This window comes from Rhipicephalus sanguineus, chromosome 2 (genome assembly GCF_013339695.2).
Source record: "Rhipicephalus sanguineus isolate Rsan-2018 chromosome 2, BIME_Rsan_1.4, whole genome shotgun sequence".
Lineage (NCBI taxonomy): Eukaryota > Metazoa > Arthropoda > Arachnida > Ixodida > Ixodidae > Rhipicephalus > Rhipicephalus sanguineus.
Genome location: NC_051177.1, coordinates 114,188,088 through 114,207,472, shown reverse-complemented (window position 1 = coordinate 114,207,472; position 19,385 = coordinate 114,188,088). Strand labels below are relative to the sequence as shown.

Genomic DNA, 19,385 nt, shown 5'->3' with positions numbered 1-19,385 from the left:
CTACGCTATTCCGATTAGTTCAGCACTTTCACCACGCAATTTGCGCGCGCAGTTCTCTTTAATTGTATCAAAAATATTATTCGTGTTCATGAGAGCATACCCGGTGTCAGCCTGCACGCGATTCTCCTCGAAGGACGCTGAAAAGGCTTAGCAAGTTCGCGATAAAGACCTTGCTGTATAAAGTTCAGCGTTTGGCACCTCAGTACGTCGCCGGCCTTTATTCGAATTTGCAAGAGAACTGTATTGATTGCCGCGAAATTTGCGCGTGCTGAAGATCTTGTTTACCCTAAGCATCTCAACTTATCAACAGGTACGACCGACACAAGGTGTAATGTAGCTAGGAGCTAAATGTGTTCGGACTATTGATGCAGAACTATCGATAATGCTGTCGATACTATCGATAGCTAAGTCACTGTCGAACTATCGATGGTAAAAAATACTATCGATAGCGCAAGCGATAGTAAATTCGATGGTATACTATCGATAGTATAAAACCAACAGCGCGAACTCATTCCAGAATAAACTTGGCTCCCAGCGCGCGTGGTACATAGTGGAGCCGGCGGAGCAGGCTGAAGGGCAAGAAAGTTGAAATGCTTGTGTTCTTCACCACAGTGCTTTGCTGACACATGATCATAGTGAAACTGTTCAGCTCTAGCGGAAAGGAAGCCGTTACATGTGGTAAAACTGCGCGGCTACAAATTTATACTGAATTTATGACTTCAAAATGAAAAAGAAATACCAAGAACTGAGTTTGTTCACTGTCAGGTGTAACTGGATGCTTTTGGATATGAGTTTATTGTTAGACGTATTCCGCCATTCTCACTAAGGAAATAATTTATTTTTCTCGCGAAAATTTCTCACAATTTAAGCGAAGCTGACAGTAGCCTATCGCAAATATTTTGCAAATATGGCCGCCCAGCAACAGCATCATTATTCACATCACTATCGATAGTATTGTCACGTGGTTGTGACGGTGAACAATTCTGCAGCAGGAATGGGAAATATGGAGCTCTTTATTTGGGCTAGCTTGTGCCCAGGAAATTAAAACTGAAAGTAAAAGCGATACACGCTGCGCACTGATAGCGGCGAGAACAGTCGTCGGCCGTCGAGTAATCGGATCATCGGTGGAACGCGTGGTATGCTCAAGTCGAGACCATGAATACGTAGAGCCCGCAAACAGACTCGGCTGAGTTCCCGAGTGCATTTTTTCTGTCGATTCTGAGAGACATGGAGATCTCGTAAAGCGCATCGGAGCAAGAACAGCCCTGTCCAATGCACTTGTATCGGGTGTGTCACTGCTGCCGCACGCAATTTGGAAAAGCACAGTCGAAATCGTCCTTTTGTTTTCTTCTGCTCGGCTAATGAACAAGGACACGCAGAAAGTAGCGCTTGCTCCATAAACGATTAGGAAAAAATTTGCAGCGCAAAATAACACAAGGACGAGAAGGGAGAACACAACACGTGCGCTACTCCCTTCTCGTCCTTGTGTTATTTTTCGCTGCATATTTTTCCTAATGTCTTACCAACAAGGCCGAATTTCTCCCCTTGTGCAGTCCATAAACGAGCCGCACCTTTAGCTCATCACGCGAGTGCTACGAAATTCTTTTGGCGCGACTTCTGCAGTTAAATCAAAAGTGGCAATCGTCAAGAATTCTTCGCATGTCATCATGATATCCACAACGTTAACGTGCTCGCCATGGCTCCATACAACGTTTATGCCTAAAAATGTGGTGCGAGACTTCCCAATGGCAAACGTTCGATATAGCTAATTATTTCTTTTAGGTAAAAGGAGCCGTTCCGACTGCTCAATTGTTGCCACGTAACCGATGAGCCGGCGTCGGAGGCGAGTTCTCGAGCTTACAGCTGCGACCAATTTCTTGCGACGGTATTCCGTAAATAGAAAACTGACAAAAATATTCCATCTTTCACGTGCCTGTCTGCGCAGTAAACCGTGACGCAGCTCGCGGTAAACCATTTTTTTTCTTTTTTTCCACGAAGAGAAACAGCGCACGCACCAACGAAAACACACAGAGACTACTGAGGTGTGCACGGCGGCGGATGCCTACCGCGCGAAACTATAGACGCCCGACGACAGCGCCACCGCATTTTCATGACGTACAAGAATTGGTCGGGTTTTAGGTCCCGAAACTGCGATATGATTATGAGATACGCGGTAGTGGAGGGCTCCGGAAACCATCTGTCGTTCTTGAAAGGCACATCTAAATCTAGGAACACATGCATCTAGACGTATTCCACCGCAAGAGGCGGTGGGATACATCTCTAGTATAACAAGGGGATGGGAAAGGAAAGTTAGGCTGAGAAGGAGAGAAAGTAGTAGGGGAGGGTAAAGCATAACCAAAGCCCTTCAATTCTTTTTTTTTTTTTTGGTCACAAGACTGCCGCTTCAGTTTCATACGAAGCTAGCGGCCGCCGCTAGAGGCGCAGCTGTGCATGAGAGGTATAGAGTTACTGTATATGCTACGTTTAGGTAGCAGAGTTGCGCATAGGTCTGGCTAGCAACCACAGCTATGCGGTGAAGTCGCACTCCATTTTCGCATGCGATATGCCTACCGTGTCGCCGATTAACAGGTCTGGTGTGTCGAATGCCGGCGACAAACATTGACTACCGATGACTAGTGTTAATTCAATTCGGTGAGCGGCGGCCTCAAAAAATACAAGAAATGGCCCGAGCGTCAGCTTCTCCGCATTGCATGGTTGCTAGCGGAGTTTGGAAGAAAGATGCGCAATTCTGCTACCTAAAGGTAGCACATACAGTGACTCTATTAGAGGGCACGCGAACGCTGCTACCGCTGCGGTTGTGTGGGACAGCCTCGGTGTTCAAAGTTTGTAAACTTCCGCGACGGTCACTTTACTTTCACGTAGCTACCTTGTGTATATGAGCGCCCGAGTATGTCGTAAGTCTTGGAATGAGCACTCAGGCGAAACGAGTAGCCGCTCAAAACATGCAGGTCGCGGTGGGGTCAGCCTAAAAGACAGACTTCTTTTTATTGCGACGTAGACTTGCCTTTAAAGAATAATATTTTGTGTGTATATGTGTATTATATCTGCGGCGTTAGGTCGATGTTTTGTATGAAGTGAAGCAGTGTCTTGTAGAAGCTGTTGTCACGTGTCCAGCGGTCTTAACTGGTCGTATCACTGTAGCGAAGGCCGGCTTTAGGAGGTGACGGGACCGTTCCGGCTGTACCCCCTGGCATGTCCATATAAGATTGTGTGCATCTCTGCGTGCATCACTGGAATGGAGCAGTACGGAGACGTAGCACCCACTGGTCAGTGCGGCCAGCTCCACGTTGAGATGACAGCCGGTGTAAGGGCCACTCCTGCCCGAGCATCCTAAGCACGACTTCCCCTGCCCCAGTAAGGTGAAGGGGGAGGGAGCAGACACACGCTGAGATAAGAGTGCGTATATCCTGCTGGAGAACATTTTTACTTGCTCGGAGTGAGCTGAGGAGTTGAGGTGTATGGGGATGCATGGAATATCTGCATTAAAAGACAGTATGCCTCCTGGTCAGCAGCAATATTTTGAAGGCTCACAGCCTGGCCTTGAATCCAGTGTACAAACATTTTGGGTTTGAAGCGCTATAATCATCATATCATTATGATGATTATAGATGCGGTGTGCGAGGCTCCAGAACCATTTTTTGTCATCCAAGGCCTCAACCAAGTGTAAGCACATGGTCACTTCGTTTTCTTTTTTTCACCCCGAGCGAAGTGCAGCCGGCGTGGCCTGGTGACCACAATTAGTGTCAATGTTGTAATAGGTTGCACTTTTTATTATTTGCTCAAATCTAAATTCTGCGCTTCCGCAACAATGCCCCAGTGGTGCCACTTATAAAAAGAGGCAATTATCTGGGCTGTTGCAACCACATTCACTCGTAAGAAATTGCGCCTTATCGATAGCGCAGAGCGCCAGATTTTTCGTCCAGCACAGCTGTTCAATTATCTGTTAAACTGTGAGAAGTACTTTAACGGGAGATCAATAAATCATTACTACAAAGGCTTCTTTTGTAGAATGACTGAGTCTAATGACCAAGAAAATAAAACTGAGGTGCTTCGCGAGGTATTAATTTTTCGCCAAAGCGATGCCAATTCTGAGCATTTAGGTGGAACAATCTCAGACAATACACATGACTAAAAGTATTCGTTGGGGCCATTAGCATCGGATTAAGATGATTGTGAAGTTTTAGAACATACACAGCTGAAACTGCATTGCCTTTAGGCAGTTATCTGAGCAAGAGGTCTGTCGCTGATGGGTGGCTACTGTGCTCGGCTGCTGACCACGATCTCGCCTCGGACATCGTGGCTGCTGCAGCCACGATGTCCGAGGCGAGAGAGAGAGAGACTCTTTATTGGAAAAACAGAGATTTTTGCCGGCGTCAGTATACCGCTGGCATGCTACTCTGTGTAGGGATGGGGAACGGGATTGACAGACTAAAGATGAGAGGGAAGGAAATAATAATAAAAAGAAAGAATATAAAAAAATGAAATGCGCAAGTGAGCCTGATAGAAATATTTACAACGAGTGTGTCAGGTAAGTGAAGCCTTTGCTGTATGAAATCATCATGCAATCATTAAAGCTTTCCTACTAGGCCAATGTTTGACAAGTAATTAAACAGGGACTGTAAAGCCCGTCGCTGTTTAGAAGGACCGGACACTGGGCCTAATATGTTGTGCAACGTTAATTGATCGTGACAAATCATGTCCATTTGTCTCCCAAACAATGCTCTCTCATCGCGGCACGCGGAGCAGTCCAGTAATATGTGCGCTACTGTCTCTATGCTGCCACAGTTATCACAGCAGCGACTAGTGGTGCGCCCTATGCGGTACAAATAACTGCTCGTGTATGCCACGTTCAGTCGAAGACGATGGTACAGTGTCTCAAGTTGGCGAGGAAGGGTTGGGGAAATTTCCGCTCTCACTTCTGGGTCAATGCAACGCAGACAGTTATCTTGTTGGAGCGGCAGATTCCAGAGGCGGTCATTTTCTTGAAAGGCATATTTTTTGCGATGTTCGAGGCGTCGACTTTAGTAAAAAATATTCTTCTGAATTTCCGGTACTGGAGTCCATTTCGGGCTGCTTCGTCCGCTTTTTCGTTTCCTGAAATACCAGCACGGCCAGGTATCCATTGGAACTTAATGTAATGTCCATCAATCGACAATTTGTTTCGTGCACATACGCGCGCACATCGATTCAAAATTGGAATCACTGCTGTCTAGCAGTGGTGGGGTCCACTTTCATTTCTCGCGCTGCTCCTTGTTACTGGGTAAGCCAGAAACGCCTTTCTTTGTTCGCTTGTAAACGGAACCACCCGTCGGCACGCAAAACCTGTTCGGCGTCGTCGTCCCACACCCACACTTCAGGTGCCTCAAAAATTAGCGAAGTAGATGCACAGAAAGCACGACAACCATCAGCTCGTGTCGCGCCGCGCAAGCGTTTCGGCACGCGAAGGATGACATCTGTGGCACAGCGGCGCCGCGTTGAGGCAGCTTTCGGCAGTGTATGAAGCTGCCTCATAGCGTGACGGCGAGGTTTCGTGACCATAAAAGAATTGAAGGACTCTGGCATAGTACAGCCGCGTGCTGTAAAGTATGGCAAGGGGATGGGAGGGATGGGAAAGAGTCATGAGTGTGAGGAAGAGAGATGGGATACGAGAGAAAGGGGGAGGGTAGATAGCGTCACTGCATTGCAATTGAAGCAGGCTGCACGTCGGGAACGCCAGCGCTTGCTTGCCCGTGAACGCCGGCGTATCCCATAACAGGCGAATCATTGCTTCGTATTTCCTACAACTTTCATGTTGAGTGCAACTACATACGTTTGTTCTCTCTTTCTCAAGAAGAGAATTATTCTGGTAAATGTTAGAATTATGTTAATCAGCTTGCAGTGGTAGCGCCAAAAGGTATCAGAAATCTGAAACCGCAAGGACCTCGAAGGCATGTACACCACTGTAGCCAACATTGCATTTCACACGCATGCAAGGCAGATCTTTGTGAATTGTTTACATTTAATACATGAAACGCCGGATTTTCATCACGATCTATTGCACCATTACGGTAAAATAGTGGTGCCTTACGGTACATTATGGTACATTATGGTGCAATCCTGAAAGTTGAGGAAAATCAATGTCATTGGTCTGGCCAATGAACTCTAAAAGGAAATTCTTTTTTTTTTAACTAGAGGCTTTCTTTGCATTATCGGTAGCTTCCTTTGTCAGTGCAGCCTACTGCTGCCTGGCAGTACATGAGACAATTTATAGACATCTTATGAATTATTATAGTGACAATATTGAAATGTCCTTATTACCTTTTGTGGCTGCGATGACTTCAGAGACGTATTCCTCTCGTAAGACGCAGCAAATTCAGGATCCATTTCGTCGAGTCTCACGATGGCCTTCGGCGCGTTAGGTAAATCCACAATTGTTTGGAAAACACACCGGTGGCTCGGTGCACCTGCGTGCACGGGTGTGCACCATGAACTCGCACACAAGCGCGCACTGGAACTCACAAGCACTGCGGCTGACACGCACTCGCGTTCACGCACACAGCACTTCACGGCGAGTTGAACGTCTCGTCCCGGTCGGCACTGCGCATGTCCGGAAAGGACTGGCTGCTGCCAGCTGTCTCGGTCATCCTCCTCTCCCGTAGTCTGTTACGCTTGCGGTCCGAGTTGGGCGTCTCGGATAGCATACGATGCAGCTTCTGCTTTCGCATGAAGGATCCCGCATTCGGAGACGCCCTCTGCCGTGGACTGGGCACGCTCAGGCTGGAACCCAGGGCCTGCTTCTTTCGGGCCTGCATTTGACATTTGTTTTCGAGACACATTAGTGGTAATGATTGCTATAACGATTATTGCTAAATACATCCCTATTAAATGGTAACATGTTCAAAATGAAGGATGATTTAAAGTAATGGGTGCTCTGCACCGAAAGAGTGGTGCGTAGTGTAGCCAGGTTTGACTGTGTATAGCCAAATTCGGCTACCGAGAAAAATGTTTTGCCGTCCTGATGGGCGAGTTGGCCAGTGGCTATTATTGTCTTACAGATAATTTGCTGCGCTTGAGCTACTGTGAAAGCTCCGAATTGCAGCACAGAAATTTGAGCACCCCTCCCCTGGAACAGTCAACGGATTCTCGAGCAAGGATGGACAGTGTCGCTAAAAATAAATACGCTGCCTCATGCCACCATAAAATATTTAGGCAAACGGTTCATGTCTGGCGCCATTAGTTTGATGCCGTTCCTGTCAGGAGCGTGATAATCCTCATTGTTATAGTGCGAGCTGCAAGGAACGTGAGCACATATCGTAGATGTTGACCTCTCGTAACCCCAAAAATGGTGTCAAACTAAAGGCTAAATGGTCGGCAAATAAAAAAAAACCTTATCAGTAGCAGGAATGTTTCTAGTTAATGGTTACTGTAGACCTTAAACCACCTTAAACACACATAAGTTCGTGACGTCACGAAAATGACTCAATCTAAGTGAACGGAGCATCTGTGCAACCTTTTCTTCTTTTGCGTGTTATGGCAATGGTTGTGCGTCGACCTGACATTCTTAGGCTGCAACCAGCCATAGTTATTCGCCGGGCTAGACGCTGCAGGTGCCGCGGATCCGCTTCGGCTGCTCACTTCTTCCACTAATGTTGCGACAATAGCATGGCCACGTCGGTCACCATTAGTTCTCCCGCCACATTTAACTTGAGCATGAAGTATTAGAGCAAGAAGACGTGTCTGCCCAGGAACAAGCGTAACAAAGTGCAAGACATTCCTGATATTACACAATAAACAACAAATTATGAAACCACAGCACACCACACCTTATGTTTTGAGTGATGGACAACGTTTCTACTTTCGCATGCTATACGCAACGACATTCGTCACATTTGGTAAGACGCACAGGCTATTATGCGGTTACAGTAATGAGCCGTAGTGTGTAGAACACGCAAACGGTTGGGCGCACGTGAGCAAACGCGCATGCTTGAGCAGTATTTGAAACTGAATGTCCCGTATCACATGCATCATCACCAACACCTCATTTTAGTGAGCTTTCTGCCCAGCCTTCGATGTGTTTCGTGCCACAAAAGAAGCTCATCATGGTGGCTGGTCGGTGCAGTACATTTGAAGGTACTACTCAACTTCGAGAAAGATTTACCTGCACGAGCCCATAGACGAAAGCGGCCAGCGTGCTTCTCGTGCTGGGATTCCTGTTCATGGATCGTGCACGGGCAATCTTCTTGCCCAGCACGAAGTACGTCTCCATGGTGCCCTTGCCCTTGACTTGGACGAGGCCCCGGCACTGGACGCTGTAGCCGTGGTCTTCGAGCAGCTGCGCCGTGGCCCGCGGCACCTGGATGTGGTCCAGGGCTCCCGTAGAGTCCATCCGGCTGGCCTCGTTCACGGTGTTGCCCCAAATGTCGTACACGGGCTTGCGGGCACCGATCACACCACCCACTAGTGGACCATGGCTGATACCTGAGTTCGCGTTGCGAACACGCGTTCAGTTAATTGTAATTTCAGTGTGTTTCATCGCCTGCACTTGACATGAACTGTAACGTTAGAACAACACAAAGTTATCGTACTGACAAGGATGTTAATACAGTTGCTGCTATGTATTGTTTTCTTCTTTCCTTCCCTTTTAACGGCAACTGGATCATGACCAAGCAAATACGCTTTCTCTTATTATTTATGCCCACGGTTATCGATATGCACGTATGTTTTCGTTCAGGCATCACTATGATGGAGAAACTGACCGAGCACCGATAAACATAAAAAATATTGAGTAGAATCTATTTCTTATTCATGTTTATTCAATAGTCTATAGTTGATGTTCTCGCGATGATAGGAACGTCATGAATTATTAAGATCACAATAGCTAATTCACATTGCACTTCTAGGAACCCTAACGGAGCCGCAGTTATGCAATTTAGACTTCGGTCACTTTACACAACCACAGACAGAACAATGTATAAATATTTAGGCCGTTCGGTGATACTTTGTGCATTTGAAGGCCTGTGTTTCTCGAGAGTGACCAAATGCGGATGAATTCTAACCTTCGTTTATGTTTTACGTATGGCTAACAATAGTTCGGGAATTGCAAGCTTGCTATAGCTATGAATAAGAAGTTGGCGCACAATTTTCATCTTTCCCGCTGCTATGAATCTCACTGAGCACGAATTTTAACTTTGTCTCGAATCATTTTTGTCGTCACTCGAGCTCAGCAGGTCTATACATGCAACATTTTATACAGCGCTGCAGGCGCGCTCAGCAAGATCAAGGTCATATGTCTTGTCATGTTTTGTGCCTGGCAAGTTTGTAGCGCTAATCTTTACCAAATTCGTCACGTAGTCTCAGGCTTCGAACAAGCTTGCGTTTAGGACACGTTAAGGAATTGTTGAACTTTTTTCAAATACCTAAGAGAACAAAATATTTGGTACATTTAACGCAATAGAACTCAACTACAGCGGGCACATTCGCTGTTAGCGCACTTTTCATTCAAGGGTATCTTACCTACGCGCAGCTTGAAGTTGTTGAAGGAATGCTTATTGACATCTTCAAGTGCTTCTTTCATCGAAATTGCGAAGTCCACTAGCGCTGTTAGGTGGACCCATGATGCAAGGTTCTATGACAGAGACAACATTCGCAACTTAGGAAAGACCGGAAATAAAGAGCAAGCTAAAACACTATTAAATATGATACAAATGAATTTCGCATGATTTGGTATCACGTAATCTCACCATCACACCACTGTATACATGTTTGTGAACAATATGAAGCGGCAAAATTTGCCGGGATAAATTATATAGGGCGCTCCAGATGAATAGGTTGTGTTGAAACGTCGATTAGTTTGAGCTGTATAATTATAGCTTAGTAATTGCAATATCACATATCAGTGAAATGATTGCTATGAGGTTATTGAAAAATGACTTCTAGAAATGCTGGCGAATATTGTACACATGCTGATTACAGACGGTTTTCTTTTATAACGCCGAGAAATAAAGAAAACAGATGAGAATATAACCAGAGCTTTTTGCTCCGTCTCAAATACTGTCGTTCTTTGCTCGAGAGTGTCAAACGCGAATTTCATTGTAAAGAAAGGTAAAAGTTTGCCTAGCACAAATAAGCGCTTGAATATAAGTTTGAACGAAACATTTATTTGCCAGCAAAAGTGAATCAAAACCTTAAGACGCCCATGAAAAGCTCGCACAGTCATAGGTCTAATTAGCAATGTGAAGAGGGAAAGCACGTAAGTATTCTCAGAATACGGTTACCTGGTCTTTAGGATTCAGTCCAGAAGCCGCCATGTAGGTGCTGCTGATTGTCTTGATCTTCTCCAGACATTGAAACCTTTCGTCATCAAGCAGCTGATGATACAAGATGCAAATGTTTACAGAGTGCTGAATTCTGTGCTGTAACAACTAGTATTTACTTAATTTAGTAGGTGCATAATTAACGCGGCATTACTTCGAGATTACACTACAATAATAGTTGCTTTGAAGACAACTTCCATGCACTATAAAGACTTTGGACACTTAACGTGCAAGAGCTGATCACAACCACTCACTAGTTCACTGGTGGTAATATCTAAGTTTGTAAATAGTTGCGAATTATGCTTTCTTTCCATCCGGCTGGCGAGGGACGCGCGCCAGCTGTATTTTTTACTGTCAATTTGAGTGAGCGTTCATATGAAGTTGTATGTAGTTGCGACTATATGTTTAATTAAATATGCGCTTCTTGTGTCTCATCGCGTAAGTGATAAAGTATTTATTGAGTGACTATTTAAGAACTTCTAATATTGTAGCGTCTGCATAAGCTGTATGTTCGTTTTTTATAATATAGCAATAATTGTAAATATATTTAGGTTCTTCAAAATGAAGAGTTCTTTAGCCCGGATGCTGATCACCAAGGTTTAGTTACCACCATTCTCAAACTGTGCTGTGAACCAAATCAAATGAGTGCGAGGGTTGAAGGCGAGAAGACTAGGGGATGGAATCTTGGATTTGCGAAATGCTTCATTGCGAAATTCTCTATTAACGCGTAAATATCAATGGAAAATGATTAATATTTATTTCGTAAAAGATGTGTTTGTCGACGTTTAACAAAAATGGAAGAACGCAACTTTAAAGCTGCTGTACAAGGAGCTTCAGGGCTTCCAGATAAGGCAACATTTGCTGTCGGTTTCTTACCTGGTCAAAGTCGAATATTATTTCGTTCAGTAGCCTGATGCATTCGACGCCGTTGTTGATGTCTTCCGAATAAAAATTTGCAAAGTTTGGTATGGAGGCAAACAACACGCCGCAACAGACGTAGGACTGTGCATAGAGCTCCTGAAACACCAATAGGACGCATAAAGCACGTGATATTTTGAAAGCAATTTCCAAAGTTTGTACTAAGGTATATGCAATATACTGCGTTGGAAAGTGAAATGCAAAAAACAAGAGCACAGGCACATGAAAGAAAGACATCACTAACCCGCTTCAAATTCCTAATTGCTTAAAAGAAATAAACGCGAAAGTACTGTAAACAACACAAAGAACAAGAAGCAACGGGTGTAAACATAAAGTTTTCCTATCAACACAAAGTTTATTGAAGAAGGATTGAAAACAAACAAAAACGCCCACGTGATGAATAAAAGAGAAGACAATAGAAGATAATGAAGGAAAAAGCGGTGAAACGTCGTGTCCACGCACTCAAAGTCCAAACATTATCTAAAGCAAAGCGCATGACATTGAATAGGTGTAGTGAAGCAACAACAAAATTGAAAAGAGAAATTTTTAGAGAGGAATGCTAACCACGCTGTTATAGGATAGAATAGCAACTATATGCTTTTAATTATTCATAATATACGGTACTAGGCGTTGTATGATTTCATTAAACACATATTGCAACCTATTGCCGAGTGAGAACTAAGTACTACTCTAAAGCTAGTGTTGTCATGGATGGCCTTACTTGACCGTATTCGCTGTTTCGTAAGTGAACGGCGCACGACGCTGTTTTCATGCTTGTTTTACGGCAATGAGTATATGAAGGCACAAATATTAGCATTTGATCTCAGCATGCTGCGACATTTGCATTCGTTGGTACATGACTCCTTGTAACAGCGTATCGATGTTTCTGTTTCTTGCCTGCTGTGTTTCACCGATGCTCGGCCCTTTATTTTTCTCATTCGCAACAAGCTACATACCATACAGGCAGCAAACTACTTGTATTCAACGTTCGCGTAACAGCGGCGTTATTTTTCGGATTTACTGACCTCGTTTTTCCTGTCGTGAGTAAGAAAATATGTTGCCACATGGTCAGGAAGAACGTTGCGCAGCAGTTGCGTGTTGTAGCTGCAAATTTCACGCATGCTCTGTAGGTTAGACTGTGCTTGGCGCTTCCACAGGAAGTCCAGTCTTGATGTGACTTCAGTCTGTGGAGATAATTACACACATACATACATACATACATACATACATACATACATACATACATACATACATACATACATACATACATACATACATACATACATACATACATACATACATACATACATACGTACGTGCATGCATGCCTACGTACGTTATAAATACATACATACATACATACATACATACATACATACATACATACATACATACATACATACATACATACATACATACATACATACATATATACATACATACATACATACATACATACATACATACATACATACATACATACATACATACATACATACATACATACATACATACATACATACATACATACATGCATACACACACACACATACATACTCTTAATCCTATCAATTATGTTTCACCAGCTATAGAACCTGCCGTTGCAAAAGTTGAGAGCGTTTTGTGCAACTCTGGCAGAATGATATAAAAAATGTGCCATGCCAACATACTTATTGTGTAGTTAGAGAGACAGGAAGACGTATTTATTTCGGAAAAGAGCTTAGAGATCAGCCTGGATCAAAATTCTAAACTGATACTCAGCGACGGGAATAAAATCGAGTATAAGTTGGAAGGCAGAAAATGTTACTTATTAGAGCGAAGATAGTGACCAATAATACTGAATAGCCAAATATGCCTCAAAGTCTCATATGCAGATTTTTTTCGTCGAAAAATTTAATCACAGCCTTCGTATTATCATTACTCATGTGTAGCGTAACACACGCCACTAACGAGAGAATGCAATAAAAATGATTCTTGACTAAAACGAGGCTATTCCTTCATTGCTCAAATTATTGCCGTATCTCTGACTAGAAAAAGCAGAAACTTTCGATGCTGGCAGCTTCTATGGTCGTCTTGATGTTACACTTGTCAATATACATTTATCACACTGGGGAATGATCATAATGTCTTTTTAGTGAGGTCGTGCGTACTGTTTAGCGTGCAACGTGTATTAAGCACGCGTCCCACTTTAACATGAAGCATCGTCGAGGTGCATTTCCGAAAGTGCATTCCCCGTCTGACAGCGTTACATTACCATGTCGCCAGACGTTGGCTACTCCCACACAATGGCCACTTCGCTTGCGCTTTCCTAATAATTTGATTCATTAACATAGTTTGTGAGGGAAATAATGAACTGCAATAACTTGTCTGCTGGACTAAGACAATTACAGCCCCCACTGATTGTGCTTCGTACTGACACAGGGCGTGCATATTAGGATATTCTAGTATCCGAAGCAGGGACCCACACCTTTGTTTCTCTACGTGACGTTCCACACGAACTACATCTGGTAATGTTATCTGGAACCTGAGAGTGTTTCCGAACCCCCTGGATAGAACTTGCTCAACTCTCACTGAACCATCACATTTATTTTCACGCTATGCCCATCAAGTGATCACATTATTCGATGTATATTACATTAATGGATGTGTGCATCTCATTGGCTCTGTAGAGCGTACATGCTACGCGCGTTGATCAGGCCACGATGACAGGATAAGCGCCGACGTCATTCACCTCGTCCCGAAATCAAATAGAAAAGCGGAAGCACAGTGTCGAACAGCCGCATCTAAAGCATGACTATACAGAAAAAAAAACTGCGGCGGGAGCATTAGGGTGTAGGCACTCAGTAATCATAAATTTTTTTTGCACTCGGCATTTAAGCTCCGTGAGGGCCTCAACGGTCCACTCTTGTGCTTTTTAAATTTTTGCGCGGCATGTATTCCGCCTACCTTTAATAATTTTTGCAAGGTACTGCATTCGTAAGCCAGATATCACGGTCGAGGCGTACCTTGACGTACGCGTTAACGCACACTATAGCAAGTTGTTAAGTTGTCTCAATCGAAAGCTGCACACAAGCGCTCACTTCATGGCCATTCACCCGCACTGTGTGAGCGTTATTATTTCAGGCGCAAGAAACTCAGCAAGCAAGGTGGTGTGCAGCAATGCCGCTGTCGTAGTGAGTGAGTTCAGAGCCGATTAAAGCAGTGATATGTTTTTCTTTTTCTCTTTTATCAAGGTTGATTTAAAGGTAGTCGCATGATTTGGCAAGACAAAAATGCCGAAGCCCAGAAACAAAACGCACATGTGATACCTCATTTTACCTAAACTGACGACATAAATACACAAGAAGTTAGCTTTTTGTCGAGATTAAGTGCTGGTATTTAGTGTTTTCTTATGGGGTGCTGTTCTAATGCATTCCTATGCACACTTTCAACAATAAAATATTAGGCTTACTGTCATTCATTGCATTACAAAATTATTCTTCACCTCATTTTTCTAGTTGGTGTAAATTGATCGGATAAGTAAAGATAAATAGAGCCCTATTTTAAACTTTACTTTTTTTACTCAGTGTTCATTATTTTGCTGCTGTTTTGATGACACTTTAAAGCCTTTTTCAGTCACGAATGTTTACGTTTACTACCACAGCACTTTCAGCGTCTCAGAAAAGAAGAAAACTCTAGTTCGATTGATCAGCTTTTATTACGTATAAGTCGTTTATTGAGGGAACTTTTAAACTTACTGCAGGTGCTTGTTTAATGGTGGGAAATAGGTATCGCAAAAAACTACAGAGGAGAGGCAGAGAATGAAGCGACAATCAACTAACTCCTTGATGACAGCCTCACAGGTAAATACAAGAAGACTTCTGCGCATGTGTATACAGCAAATCTAAGCACCAACTTCCCATAAATTTCTTTTGGATGTTCTTAAAGTTCGGTTACAGTGACATTTATTAGGAAACCCTCCTACCCTTTGCAACGGATAATCCTGCGCTTTGCGCTATAGTTTAGCGGTAACACATAACAAGAAGCGGCATATAAAACATTTTTAACGTATAGCATACTACTAAAAATTGCTGAAAACTTACCAGTCTGCAGTGATAGACAACAATGTAGAAAAATACGGCAATCAGGATAGGCATACGGTCCTCCACTGAAACAATGCTGAAAAAAAGCAGAACCGTTCTTGATCGACATAAACCACAGATATTCGCAAATATAACACAAATCAATGGGGTCATTGCGTAATTTTGACACGCCTCTGTTTCCCACCTGTGTGTAGTATAAAAGAGCGATCCTGTTTTCTGGTGCAGAATCACAACCGCGTGCATTATTTTTATTTTCTGTTTGCAGTTACTAGAAGATATAGTCAACAAAGATTAGGTGCTCAAAATGTGCCCTGCATAAAAGCGAAAGCAACCATCGTGTCCCTCGCCAACATCTCTACTGAAAGCATACAAGGCTCACTGCATGCTGAAACATATGTTAATCCTGATGAAGGCACTACACGACTCAATTTTCTCATCGCATAAAATTTTGTTTTCTCGCTCAAGCAAGTTTTTCGTAGTTACAAAGAGGGGCACGCAGTGTAATACATGAGACTACAAAATAATAGGCGTCTTACGGAAGCTGTAAACGCGGTACGTAGCGCCAGTTCTCCGCTCTTTCAAACATGGCTTGCATCATTACTGTTTGAACAGAATCATCGAAACCAAGAACAGATGCTTACACGTTGTATCCCTTGTGAGACCTTCTGAATACGTCGGGAAAGAACACCTTCACGAGCAGTATGTCCGTCACCGCCATGGCGGTAAGCATAGCGACCTTTATAAGATAGTTGAGTTTGATGAAGGCAGAACAGGCAACCATGTACAACATCCATGAAAATACGTAGTACTGAAAAAGATATGCATAGAGACACAATGCAGAAATGCTATAAGTATGCTAAGGTTCACATGGCAATACGGAACAAATGTGCGCATGTGGCTTAAAACATGACACCGGAGATTACAACATTATGTATATGACAAGGTCTCGCAAATGTTGCTACTTACCACTACTGGAAGATTTTATACTTCTACTGGTTCGATTTCTTTATTATGTATCCAATGGTGCTTTCTCTCTAACAATAATGAGTAAATTAAAAAAAGACCTTCTGGATGTGCTCAACAACCCGCACTAAAAGAAATCGCCAGTAAATGCCCCCTGGATATCCGCTCTTTGTTTTTATATCGCAGCAGGCTCTGACAAGAATGACAGGCTCAGTTCATGTATCAGTTATAGACTTCTGATGAAGCCCTTGCTGCCTCTATAGTGCTTGCATGAGAACCATCGATGCGCGGGAAAAAATACCATGTTCTGTTACTTGCACTTGACTCAGCTCAAAAGCAGCACGAGTGCTTTAACTGCTGATGTTCGGGGACTACTCTCTTTTGTGCTAGTTCATAAGCAGGGAAGATATTATCTTTTCTTGTTAAACAACATGCGCACACAAATCTAGGATGTTTCTGTTTGGTGTGTGTCTACGTATTATGAAAGTGCACAAGCAGATCTACTCGTAGCAATCACACCGCGCGAAGAGACAAGGATAAACTGTCCTTCTGTTAAATAATTAAAATTAATGTGACTTGCCACACGACGGTATAATCGTATGTTCTAAGCTACTATCGTTTGGTTAGGTAGACGTTGTCAAACTGTCGGTTTCCACCTCAAGGTTTAATTGCGCTCTTTCAACAATATAAAACGGTAATTCTTCTGCCTCTATTACCGTGCATCTGCATCAAATAAAAACAAGCAAACGGCAGTTAAATAAGGCACGATGACATACCTGAGGATAGCAGCACAAAGAACTTTCCGAAGGCTCATGGCGACATTGATCCGTTGAGTTGCTGGGCTGGCGGTCACAGACAAACTAAAAAAAAAACATACAGTGTTTATAGAAACAGTTAGGGCTGCTGCGATACGCCTCGACTGTAAGTATACTCGCACTAGAAAACAATATTCAAGCAATAAACTTGGTATGAGTTAGATAGAGATATCTCAAAGTCAAAGCACAGGAACCATTGCGCAGTAATTTAGTTTTGTCTTGCAGGTCATGAACTCAGAGCAAGCGTCGCTATGGTGCTACCTAAATATATGCGCTTGTCATTATCTCCCGAAAAACGCATTAGGCGGGTACTAAAGGTAATCAGAATTGACGCATGCGAATAAATGGGCGGCTAATGTGCCGTTTACCTCTACGCAACAGATATGTCTGTGGAATTACGTCAAGATTCCAACCGCGGAAACCATTTTTAACTTCAAAAAAAAAGTATCCTGAAGCACTGATTGACATTAGAAGCTTCTTCTAATATCAAGGCTTCGTAAACAGTGAAGCTGGTGACCTTCCTCTCCTCCTTTCCCTCCGCCTCACCATCACTTCCTTTCCCACCCATTGCTATACTATACTATACATGAACATGCTTTGCTTTCGCCCTCTCAACTCTTCCCCGCCACCACATCCCTTCTCCTCACCGTCATTTTGCATTCGCATCGGCTTGCTATTCTATACTATACAAGGCTATGCCAGGTTTTACCATGTTCCCCTCCTCTTTTCCATCCTTCTCACCCTCACATCTCTCCTCGTCACCCTCACTTCACTTTCCCACCCCTTGCTAGGCTGTACTCTATCTGACCATGCTATCTTTCACCCTCTCCTCCTTCTCGTTTCCATTCTCCACACCCTGACTTCTCTTTCCCACCCCTTGTTATACTATACTATATATGGCTATGATGCGCTTCCACTTCGCTTTGCACAGCTCCGTCGAACATTGAGCGCTCGCCGGTCGTTGTCAGCACTCGAGCTTAAACACCTCCGCTGTTCAAAAAGTACCAGCAGGAATGCAGTGCCGATGTCTGATAGGATAAGAAATTTTGAACGTTATCCCCTATCAGGTACCGGAACTTATAGAGTATTTACGTGCAGATGTGGTAAGTTCTCGATTTACGGTTGACGGTACGTAAATTACCCAATGAACACAAGAAATAGATTACCTTACCGCACGGTGGTGTCGTATACAATTTGCTGCTGGAAGAGCTTTGCCCAGATGATTTTCATACGTCTTTTTTTTATAATTTATCGCACTCCTTTTCAGTATTTTTTTTACTGTCTAAACATACAGTGAGTAGAAAATGGTACGATGTAATACGCGGCAAATCAGATGGCACTCTGTCACTATTACCACCTAATTTAGTTCAAATTATTTACATATAACTGTTCTTTGATCAGCGCAATATAAAAAAAAACATAGAACGGCTAATAACTATTTACGTATTCCAGTCATGCTCTTTATACGTCGTATAACATTTGCGCAAACCTATTACCGTATAGTTAGCCTTTTTTTTTTAAATACATTTTATTTTTAACATACACATTGATACTTGCGTCGAAATCTACAGTAAAAATACGGCGTTATGACGTAGTACATTTCCAATTCAAATATAGACAAAGATTCCATCCCACCGACCCCTCCTTGTAGCTTACCATGGTGCCAGTGGAAGCTATGTACATGACCAGGATTGTAGAACAAATAACAATGTTCCTCCAGAAGCACTGCTCTTCCAAAAGTTTCGAAACCTTCACAAGGTTGCTTGGAGACCAGCGACACTCGCTTCCTACTGCAGCCACAAGAACAATAGCCAGAAGGCTGGACACTACAGAATACGACACGGTCATGAATAACGACCTGAAAAAAAAAACACTGCATTACTTCCAGACTGAAATGACACAAGGCTTTTGTTTGCCTCTACTGTGCTCTCTGCTAATACAAAAAGATTTATGAAACAAACTTACTTTGGAAGCATAACTGCTTGGCAAATGATTATGAAGATCCATGTGATGAAGGCACAAGTCATGTTCGAACGAAACACGGTGTCGTGAACTTGATGTTGTTGAAACTAGAAATAGCAAACAAAAGAAGCTTACTTACCGCACTCCGAAACGATGACATATATTGAAACAAAAGTACTTTTCATGATTCAGAAAGAATACCACGCTAGTATATGTCTACAGTCACAATCAATATGAGTGTCAACGCACTGTCTGCGGTGGAAGGAGCCACAATTGTTCACCGTGACGCAAACAAACATACAATTGTTATACACAATGCCAATAAGCGAGAC

At 43.2% G+C, this 19,385-nt stretch overlaps 1 protein-coding gene across 1 annotated transcript in view; it reads right to left on the bottom strand.

Annotated features, from left to right (window-relative positions):
- LOC119381807 (adenylate cyclase type 5) overlaps positions 1 to 19,385 on the bottom strand; it is a 414,239-nt gene that overhangs the window by 12,674 nt on the left and 382,180 nt on the right. The window contains exons 13-23 of the mRNA XM_049412571.1: positions 19,057 to 19,160; positions 18,748 to 18,949; positions 17,053 to 17,136; positions 15,955 to 16,121; positions 15,314 to 15,389; positions 12,257 to 12,415; positions 11,190 to 11,330; positions 10,275 to 10,367; positions 9,514 to 9,625; positions 8,159 to 8,478; positions 6,319 to 6,806 (exon numbers count right to left, since the gene is read on the bottom strand). Coding sequence (XP_049268528.1) covers positions 6,564 to 6,806; positions 8,159 to 8,478; positions 9,514 to 9,625; positions 10,275 to 10,367; positions 11,190 to 11,330; positions 12,257 to 12,415; positions 15,314 to 15,389; positions 15,955 to 16,121; positions 17,053 to 17,136; positions 18,748 to 18,949; positions 19,057 to 19,160 — 1,701 coding nt within the window. The 3' untranslated portion in view covers positions 6,319 to 6,563. The remainder of the gene's footprint in view (positions 1 to 6,318; positions 6,807 to 8,158; positions 8,479 to 9,513; positions 9,626 to 10,274; positions 10,368 to 11,189; positions 11,331 to 12,256; positions 12,416 to 15,313; positions 15,390 to 15,954; positions 16,122 to 17,052; positions 17,137 to 18,747; positions 18,950 to 19,056; positions 19,161 to 19,385) is intronic.